Source organism: Lepidothrix coronata, unplaced genomic scaffold (genome assembly GCF_001604755.1).
Source record: "Lepidothrix coronata isolate B3197 unplaced genomic scaffold, Lepidothrix_coronata-1.0 Scaffold35, whole genome shotgun sequence".
NCBI classification, from domain to species: Eukaryota; Metazoa; Chordata; class Aves; order Passeriformes; family Pipridae; genus Lepidothrix; species Lepidothrix coronata.
Genome location: NW_016690215.1, coordinates 2101157 through 2115311, shown reverse-complemented (window position 1 = coordinate 2115311; position 14155 = coordinate 2101157). Strand labels below are relative to the sequence as shown.

Sequence of the window (14155 nt, the reverse complement as noted above, 5' to 3'; positions counted from 1 at the left end):
TTGGGCATTTTTTTTAAACACCTCCAGGGATGGTGACTCAACCACTTCCCTGGGCCTTTACATGAAGAAATTTTTCCTAATATCTATTCTAAACCTCCCCTGGGGCAACTTGAGGCCATTTCTTCTTGTCCTGTCAATCCTATCCTGATTTTACTCAGAACACTGCCTGGATGTTTATTGACTTTGTTGCATTCTATTCTTTGTCCTGAAGAAGGATCTAATCTCCCAACACTTATTATAAATGGCTTTCCAAGATTGTTCTTAGAATATTGGAGTGTACCTTATTAGCTCCATTGAACACAGAGAGCTGCTGCCACTGCAGCCTTCATGTTTTGTTGAACTGAAGCTAGGCGATTTTTTTTTAATCCTGTTTTAATGAAATAGACTTTGGGTTAGCACAAATTTCTTCCTATGTATGGCATTTGCATGCTTTTGCATGTAACTATATTTTTATTTCTCTGTCGTATCCCAAAAAGTTTCCATTAGTATTGCATGTTGCCTCTAGCAGATAATGTAAACAGGTTCATAGACTGCCTTCAGTTCTATGTTTTTGTGGCTATGAATTAGTCACCAGGGAGTAGCTAGAGTACTGCATTAAACCAACAAGCTTTTTCCCCCGAGACAGTAGGAATCACTTTGCATACATATCCACCTACCGTGCTAATGGAGGCTGTTATTTTAGAATCTGTTTCTTAAACCACATAGCCAGCCTGACTGCACTTTCCAGTCCTCCAGTATATTTCCCCCACCAGAGGCATATATCATTCAGAGATTGCTAAGAATTCAGTAACAAAAACAAGCAATGCTATGTTTTTCTAGTATATTTTCTATCCAACATAATCAACTATATTCTTTTTTATTAACTGAAAAATTGGAAAGTTAACATTTGATGGAAAAGGTCCAAATAGCGTATTTCATTTGAATCCTATTTCATACAGGAAAGATTATTTCCAAATGTGGCCAAACTGCTTGGCTATTCAGTGCTTGGCAACTCTGTTCTGTGCATAAGAGCAGTATGGAACTTTAGATTAAGCAGGCTTTAACTAAATCAGTTGTTCTCAGAGTTATACCATTTAGACATTTGCATTTCTGAGATGCAGCTAATCACCTGCAATCTGAATATGGTAAAGGCTTTTAAAATTACTTTGTCACTAGCTAGCTAACATGCATTATGACTTCATTATCCCGTTTCAATAAATTTTCAAGTATTCATTGAGTATGCCTTTTTTAACATATTTGCTATAATGTGCTTCGGGAGGGTTCAAATTTAAACACCCATTTTTTTCTAGCTCTGATACAAGATGTCCACGAAAAATGTGTCTCTTTTTTTTAACAAAAAGCAGTAAATAATTCTCTCTTGGTGGTAAAGGGAATCAGGGTTAATTAGTTATATAGTCTAATTACAAAAATTAAGGATACAGTGTACTATTGTCAGAACGTTTTCACTGTTACATGACTCCTTTTGCTATGAGACAAGATAAGAATTTTTGAAGGATCCAAGACAATTAGGAGCCCAAGCTTTCATGAAACACAGTGAATTTATGATTCACCTATCAATTTTTTAATATTCTAACTTTTGTCTCTTTCTGGAAGTTCTGTTTTATTAAAAATATATTCCTTACAATCTTCAGATTTATACAGAAGATTTTAATATTTTTTAATGACACAAAAGCAAATTTGGGATAAAACCAGGAAAACTGCTTCTTGAAAATAATTTTTATTCAAAGTATTTTAAAATAATTAAAATGCTCAAGTGATTAAATAACCTTCCCATGACTTTGGTGCTCCTCTTCCAGTTTTCAAGAAGATATCTTTTATTAAAATCTACCAGTGTAAATTTTAGGAGGATTTGCACCCTGTGATTTTTCCCATCTGTTTTTTAAAGTACATCAACAGCCAACACCAGGGAAATATCTTTACAAATTATTATCTCCAGACTCTGAGAAACTTGTTTTAAAAACTCATATATCCTGTACGGACATCGCTGTGCTCACTGCACCATTCCAGGATGTAATTTAAATTCTCTACATTTTTGTTAGGCTACAGTTTTAAAATACATTGTTTTACCATCTGGGTAGCCCTGTAAAAAGCCCTGGGTTTTTGAAACAAGAAACCTGAATGTAGCCTGGATTAGGATTGGGTACAATAGGAGACCCTTAGCTCCTGCTGCTGCTCCAGTGAAGAGATGTGTCCTTTTCCACTTCACCTGCTGCCACCAGCAGGGAGCTGAGAGGGCAAACACTGATCTGGAATGCCAGTGTGACCAGGCTGCTTGCTCATTTCCCTGAGCTCTCTTAATCATATTCTTTTGTATTCAGAGAAGAAAGACTGTCCTGACAGGGCTTATCTGGAGACAGATTCTTTTGATGCAGTGACAAATTATTCTTTCATACTTAAAAGCTTAAATTGGCTGCCACTGGTAACTATTCTCCATTTTGAAGGAGTTTGGACTTGTAGTTTGGCATCATCAAAACTTCATTCCTAAGATTTTTGATTCAAAGTACAATTTCAAGCCTGTTATCAAGAATCTCACAGTCAGGAAGCACAAGGACATATCATGAGCCCCTTGATGCATAGGCAAGAGCTGAGCTTGTTGAGACAGCAAGGTTTGTCAAGCAAAGTAACCAAGTCAGTCGCTGCACATCCAACATTCATTGTACACCAGTAGTCTGGGATGCCTAAGACTGGAAAAATGAAGAAAAGAAACCCAGAGTATCTTCTGTCATCAAAAAGAATAGAACATTCCCCTGGAACATAAGTTAAAGGGAGGGTTCCTAACTCTCTCTATTGACTGTGCAGAGAGTTTAGGTACATAAGGTCCTTAGTGATTATTGGCTACATATAAATCCACATACACAGGAGGAGAGCATAAACTTAAGAGGAGATTCATAGCAATGCAACAGTACCTTTACAGTCCTTCATATACTTATTTAGGTCAAAATTTTATATTTCGTTAAGGAGCAATCAGTCTCTGGGGGTTATCATAAAAAGTGTAATGCAAACCTGAAAAATGTGCCCATTAGAGAGTTGTAATGACTAATACAAATCTAGTTTAGACATGAGTTAGCAAAAATCTGGGCATTTCTGTGTCTGCATAAGGGTTAGTTTATATATGGCTTATGTATATCATAGAACTTTGCTTTCAAAGTGTGGTTGTGGATGGAGAAGACATTTCTAGGATTGCTGTCTGTATCCATCCCACTTACTGTCATATGTTATTTGTTAACCCATGAGAGGCATCTTAGTTAAGGGTTCTTTGGTCATCCTGCACTTCATCTAAAATCCAGCGCTTCATTTTGTTTTATTTGAACTTAATACTTTTTTGCAATAGTACCTATGAGTCCAGTAAGGAATGGTCTCAATGCAAAATCATTGTGGTAGTTTAGCTACGGAACAAGTGGGCCTGTACTCTTAATACCCATGGCAAACTGGGGAAAGATGAGGTTTCCTCTGAGCAGTCAGTGAAATATGTCAGGAAGCTGGTTTTTTTGCTTCCTTTCTTCCGCTTAAGAAACCCATTCACACACAGCCTAAGAAAATAGATAAGATTCGGAGTTTATGGCTTAGTGAAAGAAGACATGGACTGGTGTTGCTACAAGTGGTTTACTACCAGACCCAACTGGGGTTACCATGAGGATAACACTGGGTTCTTTTTCTTCATGAGGAAGGCAGATGATTGCTCTATATGACCTAGTTTTTCAATAGTCTTGAGAAAAGCAGTGCTGCAAGGTTGCTTTTCTGTGCTGCTTCTATTCACGTATAACAAACAGTTGGAATCTCTTGTAGCTGATATTTAGGGAGGCTAAGCATAGTCAGATGTTACTACATGTCACTTGGATGCTCACTGGTTGGTGCATAAGGAACATACTAGAATTCTTTTTTTTCCACCCACTTTACACTAAGAAACTGCAACAAATAAATGTCATTCTGGTAAATCATGGTCCCAAGGCCACAACCCATATGTGAATTCAGCCAGGGGCTTAGGCTTCCAGACTTCAAATCGGGGTGATGAAGGAGAGTGACTCATGTCACATGATTTTAGACAGCTGAAGTTAGGGATCTCACCTATGATAGTCACCCAGGCTTCTTCTGTGGACAAGAAAAGAGAGGTACTTGTGGCTGGTAGGATGTTCACATGTAGAAAAGTGAAAGAAACTTGTTACTGAATTCTGCCTCAGCTCAGAATCCAAAAAAATAGTTTAGGCATCATAGCTCATCATTAGATGGCAAGATAATATGAATCCAACTTGAAACTGTGCTGCAGTTACCCATTTGCACAGCAGGATGAATATCTGCCTGCCTCTTGAGGATGCTTTGTAATGTAAGGGAATTTTGACATACAAGCTTCATTATTCTTAGATTGATATTTGGAATTTGAATTCTGTTTCTAGTGGTATTTTGTTATGAAGAACACATCCCAAATTAGGAAGGAATCTTGCAGTATGCTTATGAATTGTCTATGAGTCTGTAAAAACCTGTATCACAGGTCTGTTTCTTTCAAGTTTTGTATTCATTAGCCTTTTAAATTTTATTTTACATAAAGGTTTTGTATTGTCTGATATGCAGAGCTGAAATTACTACTGAGTTCTCTTTACTACTTACTGGTTTGCTGGTAAAACATTAATCAAAAGGTGAAACTGTCTTTAAATAACAACAACAGCTTTCATAACATATTCTATGCTCAGTAAAGGCAGAGACCAAGAAGGTTGTCAGGTTCCTAATCCAGTCAAGCATTTCTCTATTAAGTTTTCCAGACTTACATATGTACACACATGCGTACACTTCCATCTGCATCTATCTTTTTCTAGCTGTGTAACCATGTAAAAGGTTGTGAATATATATACTCTTCATGAATGTTAAATTTTTTATTTATGTAAACATCTATAATACGAGAGCTATAAGACTGGGGATCCATTAGACCAGGAGCTGTTCCAAATGTAGAATAAGTAATATGGGTGATTGACTGCCAATGCAGTTATACCACAGTAGGAAAAAATGTATGTCAATTAATAAGTTAATTTTAATGGAGTATTTCCCTGTTTTATGATATTGCTACTCCCTTATTTTACTTAATTCCTATATATTATACTTCTGTGGTTGTCATCAAATGTACCCAAGAACTTTTATAAATGTAAAATTTGCCAGATCTTTCCCAGCTGGTATCTCAGCACGAGGACATAAATCAAAAAGTTGTGTCCAATAAATTTACTGGCTGAGATTACTTTCTAGCAAAGTCTGACATGTAAGAATCAAAGCTTTCTCTGAAGACCATTCTCTACCCAGTTTGGCTTCCCATGATTTGCTTCAGGTTCTGAAGAATGCATACCTGGCGACTGTCAGCAAAGGTGCCTCCCCAGCCTTCCTGGCTTTATTGCTTACGTTAGTTTTCTGAGGCTTAAACTGAGTTCATTAATCCAAACAGTAGATTGATGGGATCGTCATAATCCTCTAGCTCTTAAGCAATAAAGAATTCCTTGTGCTGGGATATGAAAAATCTCAGACTGCTAGTATCTCCACTGAGACATTTCTTAAATGCCCATTTTTTATGGTTGACTTCACATAGCAGGAACTTAAAAGGTACCATGGCTGAGGGTTGATGAAATGAGTTAGTGGCATTAAGTAGTGGCTCACTAAATGTAATAACACTTTAAAAGGTATAGAAGCAAAATTCATATTGGTCGTTGGGTTCCTGGGAATGCTCTAAATGTCCCTCTGTTACAAAGTGTTTAGTGTGTTATGACTGATGTGCTCTGTTTGAAATTGCAGGTTTATGCAACTCAGCCGACAGCTGGATGATTGTTCCTAATATCAAACAAAACCACTACACGGTGCACGGGTTACAGAGTGGCACTAAGTACATCTTCATTGTTAAGGCCATTAATCAGGCAGGCAGCAGGAGCAGCGAGCCTGGCAAACTCAAGACAAACAGTGAGTAATGTGAGATCCAGCATGCATGTGTTCTTTCTGACCTTCCTTTTTAAGTTTGCTCTTCAGAAGATACAAGAGCACAGAGCAGTTTAACTTGTTTAACTTGCTTCCCACAATGAAAGCCACTTCTTTAACTCAATTTGAGTATGCCAGAGTCTTCGGTAGTGCAGAAAATCTTTTTTTTTTTTTTTTGAGAGATGCATCCGTTGTTTGGTCACTGGAAACACCACATAGGAACAGAGCCATCACATGTCAAATGGTTGAAAATACTCTTTTGTGAATTTGTTTTAATATCCTCTCTATTCTTTTACCTCTACAAAGCAAAAGCTTTTCTTATGTTTGCAAGAAAACCTTTTATTTTGGTGTAGTGTTCAGAAGATAATTTCTAGTCTAATTTTATCCACCAAAATTATATCTTTTTAGGACATTGGAAAACTTCTTAGCTTTATCCACCTCAGTTTTTTATGGAGTTCAGCAAGGTGGTAGAGTAGTCAGAGATCCCACTTCAAAAAAACAATGGTTATACAAATTAATAGCAGATGTAGAATAACAATGTTAAGACTTGTTTTCAGCTGTTTTCTTCTTGTGTCTCAGCCAACATCTCAGTCATGTAGTCATCGTGGGCAGCTCTGAGGGCTGGAAAGAAAACACTGGGATTTATGCATCCTCTGAAACCTGCTTATTGTAGGGGGGTGCTTGAAGAGAGGCAATACTGAATGTTACAAGAACAATACTGAAGAGAATGGCATGTACAGCTTTCTGATTTCTCCCTTTCTGCTATTAACCTGTGCAATGTGACTAGACAAAATTCAATACAGAGAGACATCCTTCAGATACTGCTTCAGCACACAAAGGCTACTAACCAGTCAGAGAGGCAGGCCATACATATGTTACTGCTACCAGGTGGTAAGAAATAGCCCCCAGATACTTTCCAATGGGTTTATTTTATATTTAGTCATAATGCATAATTAAATGCACATTGCAAAAGTAGATAACCCTGGACAATTTACATCTTACTTGAAGTACATGTGCCAATGCCTCACACAGACTTCATGAGAGTGCTCGTTTTCATTTTCTGTGCATGTCATCAAATCTTCCAATTACATGTCTTTCCCCTTGAAATAAAAGAGAGTAAGAAGGGGAAAGTGCTTTGCTGGATTACTTGTGGAGTCATACTTTTCTGGTTGTCTCCTGGTGGAGGTAAATGATCTTTCTGCCTTCTGACACAATAAGCAAGCCTGTCAGAATTGTGGTGGGCTTTTTATATCTAGAGGGTTCAGTTTACCAAATAGCTTCCGGTTATTGTCTACAAATCTTGTGCTACAGCCCAAGGTACTTGCCAAAAGCAACAGCCTCAATAATGTTATTACACCATATTATTTGGACCAAGTTACAGTTCACTTCCTTCTTTTAATGCGCAGTATCCAATACCACATGGGCATCCTTCCAAAGCAATCCTGAATTGTTGACTGTGCTTGTTATAAGTAAAGCTGTGAGTGAATGAATGAAGAGACAATGCTAGTGTTTCTTCTTATTTTTAAACTCATTTTGTGGGATTTGAAATCATACTTTTTGTAGGAATAATGAAGATGTTATTATGGAGCCCTATCCCTAAAGAATTAATTGAACACAATTTATTCTAAATCTAATATGCTCTGAAAAAAAAGCAACCCTCAGACCATTATTAGCATGTATATTGGTTTCAATTACATGCAAGAATCAGAATATTCTGGTTACCTCTAGGTCAAAGATAAAGGACATGATGATTATGCAGGGCTCTTTTCAGGGATTATCGACACGGGGAAGTTAGTGCACAAAGCAATTGACAGTAAACTGACAATGCAATGCAAATGAGCTATTGCAGGAATCAGAATAGGTTAGTCTATCTCAAGAACACTTGAAAGGAGGAAATTAATATGGTTATGTAATCTTGCAGCTTCTTAGAGGCTCACTAATCCACTCTCCTTTTCAAAATCAAAGCCAAGTCATCTTTGCCTCTGTGTCTCTAGGTCAGCCATTTAAACTGGACCCCAAATCTGCTCATAGAAAATTGAAAGTGTCTCATGATAACTTGACGGTGGAACGCGATGAAACATCCTCCAAAAAGAGTCACACACCAGAGCGATTCACAAGCCAAGGGAGCTATGGAGTAGCTGGCAACGTGTTCATTGACAGCGGGCGGCATTACTGGGAAGTGGTTATAAGCGGGAGTACGTGGTATGTATATAAAAATATATGTGAAAAAAGCACTAGTTCACACCATGCATAAGCTGGCATAGTTTCTCTGATAGAGACCAGTAGCAGAAGCATGGGGAAGAGTATGAGAGCAGGCCAAGCATATATTTTCACATAGTTTGTCAGACTATTTTCCCAATGTCCAATGCTTTTGGACTCTGGAACTAAATCTGTCACATTAACCATCTTTATATTTAGCAGTCTTCACAGGAGTTTTACTCCATGTCTGGGAATGATTGTTTTTTTGAACCCATGTACAGTACATTTTGAGAGCGAACTTTGTAAATGTGATCATTTCTCTACTAAACGTGAAAGATTTCCATGTCCTTCAGTAAGAAAAAATAAATAAAAATGAGGACAGTTTGATGATCCAGTACCACTGGGACAGAGATCGGATTTGATTCTGGGGAGGGGATGTGGAGCAGCAGAGCTGTAGGTCTGTGCCCCAGGGTATGAAGCAAGGGGAAGGAAATAGAAGAGTGCTTTCCTCCACTTCTGAATGATCCTCTATGTCATACGAGGGCAGATTTCCAGAGGCCTTTAGTCAATGGAAGAGATGTTATCCTTTGGTATTCAAAGGCATCGTGATGAAGGTTAGTGGAATGGAAAAATCAGTAAGGTCTTCAGGTATTACCCGCTGTCTCGAACAAGAAAAATGCTGTTTGTCTGTCAGTGCTAAGAAACGGAAAAAAAGTAACTTATGGCACATTAATCTCTGTTGGTTGAAATCCCAACAAATACTGCAGTGTGTCTAAAATGTGAGGAACTTTGAAATTTCTGTTATATAAGACAAATCAGATATTTGTCCTCAGTGTCCATTAATGAGAACATTTTCACAACCCTTTTATCCTGCACATCTTGCCATAAATTATGGTTTCCAGAGCAAATCTCTTCACCTATATTGCTTCACTTGGCCAGAAACCCAGTCTCAAAAATGCTCATTTGAATCTGAAAACTACACCAGCATCTGGCAAAACATTTTTGAAAATCGCAAAATGGTTTTTTTTAATGTGTCCTTGATGTTTACTCTTGCATGCCTTTTTCTGGGGCATATATAAAAGGAGCAAGGAGAGGTCAGATTAGCTGACAGTCAGCAGTGTACCTTAAAATCAGTTAATTCCTCTGCATTCATCTGTTGGAAATGGAAATTTGGGGCCAGTGATTTCATAGAATCATAGAATCAGCCAGGTTGGAAGGGATCTCTGAGATCATCAAGTCCAACCCTTGATCCACTACCACCATGGTAGACCACTCTGAGCTGCTGAGTACTCAACAATCTTCCTTTTGAATACCAGAGGTAAGCACTCATAAAAATTGCCATAGCTGCCAAACTAGAAACAATACAATGAGTTTCCCTGATCTCTCAAACCCAAAAGAGAGACAAAGAAAAACATTAATTAAGCCTGTGCAAGTATTGTGGTGAAACATCACTTAACAAGAACATAAACCAACAGCAGTAAGAGGCCGAGGCATTCCAGTGAGTCCTCTGGGCTAACATTTGACTTCACAGAGAGACTAACATGGCTGGAAGCATTTGTTTCCATGAGATGTTCTTTTCTTTTGCAGGTATGCTATTGGTATTTCCTACAAGTCAGCACCGAAGCACGAGTGGATCGGAAAGAATTCTGCCTCCTGGGTGCTTTGTCGCTGCAATAACACGTGGGTGGTGCGGCACAACAGCAAAGAAATCCCCATCGAGCCTGCCCCTCACCTCCGGCGGGTCGGGATTTTGCTGGACTATGACAACGGCTCCCTTGCTTTTTACGATGCTTTGAACTCCTTACACCTTTACACTTTTGACATTACTTTTGGGCAACCAGTGTGCCCCACGTTCACAGTGTGGAACAAGTGTTTGACCATTATAACTGGCTTGCCTATCCCTGACCACCTGGACTCCTCGGAGCAGCTCGCATGACTGCTAAAAGCCAAAAGGTAGGACAACACATCTTCCCAGGGTGGCCAGGCCTGCAGGAGCTTACCCGGAGCTGGTGGATCTATGTGGCATCCTGGCCATCACTGCCAAATTTGGCCAAAACTGAAAAGGAGAGAATATCTCTTTCTGTGTACTCTGTAAGGAAGAACAAGAGGTGGCTTTAAAAGTATCTTGGAACTTTCTTTTGCAGTTGGTTTTGTTTGGTTGGTTTTGTATTTAGTCTCTTACTGGAAGATTTATAAATTATTTATAAAAATAAAAAAAAAAAAAAAGAAGTGAAAGCCTGGTTTGGACACCTGGAAAATTACTTTTTTTTTTTCCTGCACATTGATGGCCCTATTAATTAAACTTTCATCAGCCTTTTGAATAATTTCATTTTACAGTGGATAAAAGCAGGAAATCGGAAGGATGAAAACTGCGCAGTGGACAAGTCGGTATACTGCAGGTTTTACTCGTACCAACATTAGTGGTCTCATTGCCAGCCTTACTGAGTGTGAGATCTCCCAATTTCTGCTTTGCACATGGAAGTGTGCCGACCAAAAAACAGAAATAAAAAAGAGAGCCAGCCAACACAGCAAAAGAATAAAGTTTAATTTACTTCTGTTCACAGGGCAGTGCTCTCTCAGTTCATAAAAAACATGTGGAATATCTCCTAGAAATGTGAGTGGATAAATCATCTGGTGATTTATTTTATTGATGGCAACATTCCCATCTACCAGTGCTTCGCTTTCGTCTTTGGGAAATATTATAGAATCACTGAGGATGTGGAAGACTGATACCATCTCTGAGAATCAGCAACACTGGAGGGGAGCAGCCAATCCAAGGTCTGACTGTAGACTAATTTGATAAAGCACGGCATCATTTAAGGATTGATTGTAATAGAAAATGTCACGGTTCTGATGGTAGACATGTGAATGCTTATTGCTGATTTTACAAGGTTCAACATAGCAAGCCCAGCCAACAACTCGGAAGTGAGACTTGCACCACTTTACCATTGATTTTAAATTAAATACAAATGTTTCACTGTCATACACTGTATAGTGTCTATAACAAAGCAAGGAAGTCTGTTTTACATGTGCTGTATGGAGAAACAATGCAGCTGGAGTGTGCTCATAGTTATTGTCCTGGGTTGTTTGGGAAAGCACAATTCTCTTTGTGAATGAGGAGTAAAGAGCAAGCTTTCAGCAGCAGTAGGAATCTGCATGGGCAGACCTGACATTCATCCTAGTGTTGGTAGATGAGCTTCAGTGAAGGCAGTAGAGGTTGTATGTACTTTATCTCAAAGCTGAATCAGGTACATTTTTTCCTGTTTCCCTTCTACAGAATAGAAATCCTTTGTAATTACTGCAATGCTTATAAATATTCGTTTTGGGAGATGCTTGAGGCATATGACAACTTTAAAAGAATGGTTTTCCTGTAGTGTTTTGTTGTTACTATGCAAGTGGTTCGAATCTGCCTGTGTAGAGAAAGGATAAATGTAATATCAGCTTTAAGAAAAGATTTGCTCGGTAATTTATAACCATGCTTTTGGTGTCTTTTGGAAAAGATGCCTTAATGCACTTTGTTCACTAATGGGTTCAAAATAAAATGGTCCCAAGCTCAGCTTCAGATTTTTAAAATACTGATTCTCCCAGTAAAAGACTATATTACAATTTGCCTTCTGATGATATCAAAAAATTTATGAGCAGGATGAGGAATATGTACATGCCTATCTAGTTTTTTTCCTTTTTTTTAGTAGAAAATAAATGCCTGTCCATGTTCCTTTGATTTCCCTTTATGTGTCATGATAACTGCTGAATTAAACAGAGAAAAATCTGGCAGTACATTGCTGGTACCAGGGCTTTCAGCTGGGCAGCATCCCATTGTTCACAGGGAGGAGCCACTGATCTTTCCAGAGTAGACATAAATAAGACAAAACGTGTACACATTGTGAACTGCAGCATTTATCATGCTGTCTTTAATAATCAAGAAATGTGTACCCAAAAATTAAAAAGTAAATAAGTCCCCAAACATTACATTTTACAATTGAATACAATGTTACTGATACAATCTGATATACGCTGCCCGGAGGATCTGACCTGGGATGTTTGGGAGGTAGCTGAGATGGCATGAAAATTTTTATAAAATGAGTTGACAGGAGATGACTGATGCAAAGCAGTGATAAAAATATACATGAAGAAAGGAGTTTTAATCTAGGCTTATTGCGAAGTTTCTGCCTAAAAGGAAAAGGCATATTAGCAAATTACATGTAGCAAGACTATGTATCTTCTCTTTTGCCACAAATATTAAATCTAGAAGCTGATTTCAGAGGTGGATAAACTGAAAACACTCTTCAGTGTTTAGCTATACAATGTTCGCAGAGATTGAGCTGGATGGAAGCAATACCATGAATTTGGAAAGGTCCCAAATGATCTCACGTATTTTCATTGTAAAGATAGGCCATGATTCTAAAGACAGATCAGGGTTTTGGCCAATGGAGGAAGAATGGTCTGTTATCTACAGGCCTTGCTGAATCATTTTTATTTTAACACAGAACACTTCATTTGGAGCTAAGCCACATTTCTCCAATGGCCTATTAACTCAGTCAGTACTTTTTGTGCATATATGTTTGTGTATGTATTTACACATATGTATGGGTATACACACCAGTATATGCACAAATATGGTGTATATGCATACATATGTATATACACGGACAAAGCGACAGCAATTAGTCAGGTATTCCTTTTTTGCTTGTTTCTTGAACAATTTCATATTCTGTATGATGATGAGGAAACAAGTTTGCTATGAGTGGTGTTCTTCTGGACATTTTTTAACAAACAAAATCTGTTTATTTTGCAATACTTGATTCAATGCCTGATTAATCAATAAAAACATTCATTTGAAAATGTAGCTTCTGTGGTCTGTGGCATTTTGCATGGTCCATAGTAATGAATTGAAATCTGAGGGAACAGTAATCCTTGTATAAAAATAAAATATGGTCCTTCAATGTAGCATGCGGTCTTAGATGAGGGTTTTTCCCTTATTTTTGAAAGTTTTGTGACTAGGAATGAGGTAGCATTGTATAATGCTGTGTTTAACAAAGGCAGGTTTTTGAGGAGTAGACTGCTGAAATGCAAGCAATGAATGTGGTATATAAAACTTGTGTTGGTATAATGATTGTTTCAAAGGTGTATTTAATACCCAAGCTGGGATTCAGCAGAGTTAGAGCAAACAATAGCACAATGTCTTTAGAAGATAGTAGCAGCTCAGAGTAGTCTTGAGCTTGAGGTAATGGAAGGGCGGGGGACTTTTTTCTCTGAGACCAGATAAGATTTTCCATGTGTTAGACTTCCATGTGTTAATGCACATCTAATTGAGAAAAAAAATAATTCACAAATGGGCTGTGTGTCATAAATTATTTAGTAGACGGTCTTCAGCCCACTGTAGTTTCCCATTGTTGGCTCTCAGAGAGCAATAAACTTGCTGCATTTTCTGCCATGAGTTTATTCTTTGTCCGTTTTGAGTGTCCCATTTTTCAACTGCTCAGCAAAGAGACTCCCACTGAGCCATGTGTCTCAAGGGTAGGAAGCATGAAAATCCCTCAGGTCTAGGTACAGTGTGAAAAGCAGGAAATCTGCAAGTGCAGGTGAAAACACATGCATGTTCTTCATTATTAGCAATAGTAGGTCATCAGACAGCAGCGTGCATCATCTGTTTTTATCCCATGTCATAATTGCAAACACTATATTCTTTGCACGTTAGAAAATGCAACAGGACACTATTGACAATGCAAATTAAAGTGTCAGCTCATTAATCAGTTTGTTTTGAGATGGCCAGTATTTATAGCACTATGAAAGACTGTGGGAGATTTAATTAAAATATTATTTAATATCTCACACAGTATAAGTATTTCTTTCTTAATTATTCTGATAAAGCAGATTTCTAGTAGTCACTAGATTCTGCTTTTAGTTGCAGCAACCCAATTTTCAAATAAGCCCATGCTCCAAAATAAAATGAGGATTGCTATTGGCTCTCATGGGTATCACCAAAACTGAGGCCATTCATTTTAGTTGGAAA

The 14155-nt window shown here is 38.0% G+C and overlaps 1 protein-coding gene across 3 annotated transcripts in view; it reads left to right on the top strand.

Annotated features, from left to right (window-relative positions):
• The window catches only part of MID1 (midline 1), a 241620-nt gene extending 228009 nt beyond the window's left edge, over positions 1–13611 (top strand). For all 3 annotated transcript variants that reach the window (XM_017812359.1, XM_017812360.1, XM_017812361.1), the window contains exons 8-10: positions 5767–5928; positions 7938–8145; positions 9730–13611. In XM_017812359.1, coding sequence (XP_017667848.1) covers positions 5767–5928; positions 7938–8145; positions 9730–10078 — 719 coding nt within the window. In that variant the 3' untranslated portion in view covers positions 10079–13611. The remainder of the gene's footprint in view (positions 1–5766; positions 5929–7937; positions 8146–9729) is intronic.
• The last annotated feature ends 544 nt before the right edge of the window (positions 13612–14155 follow it).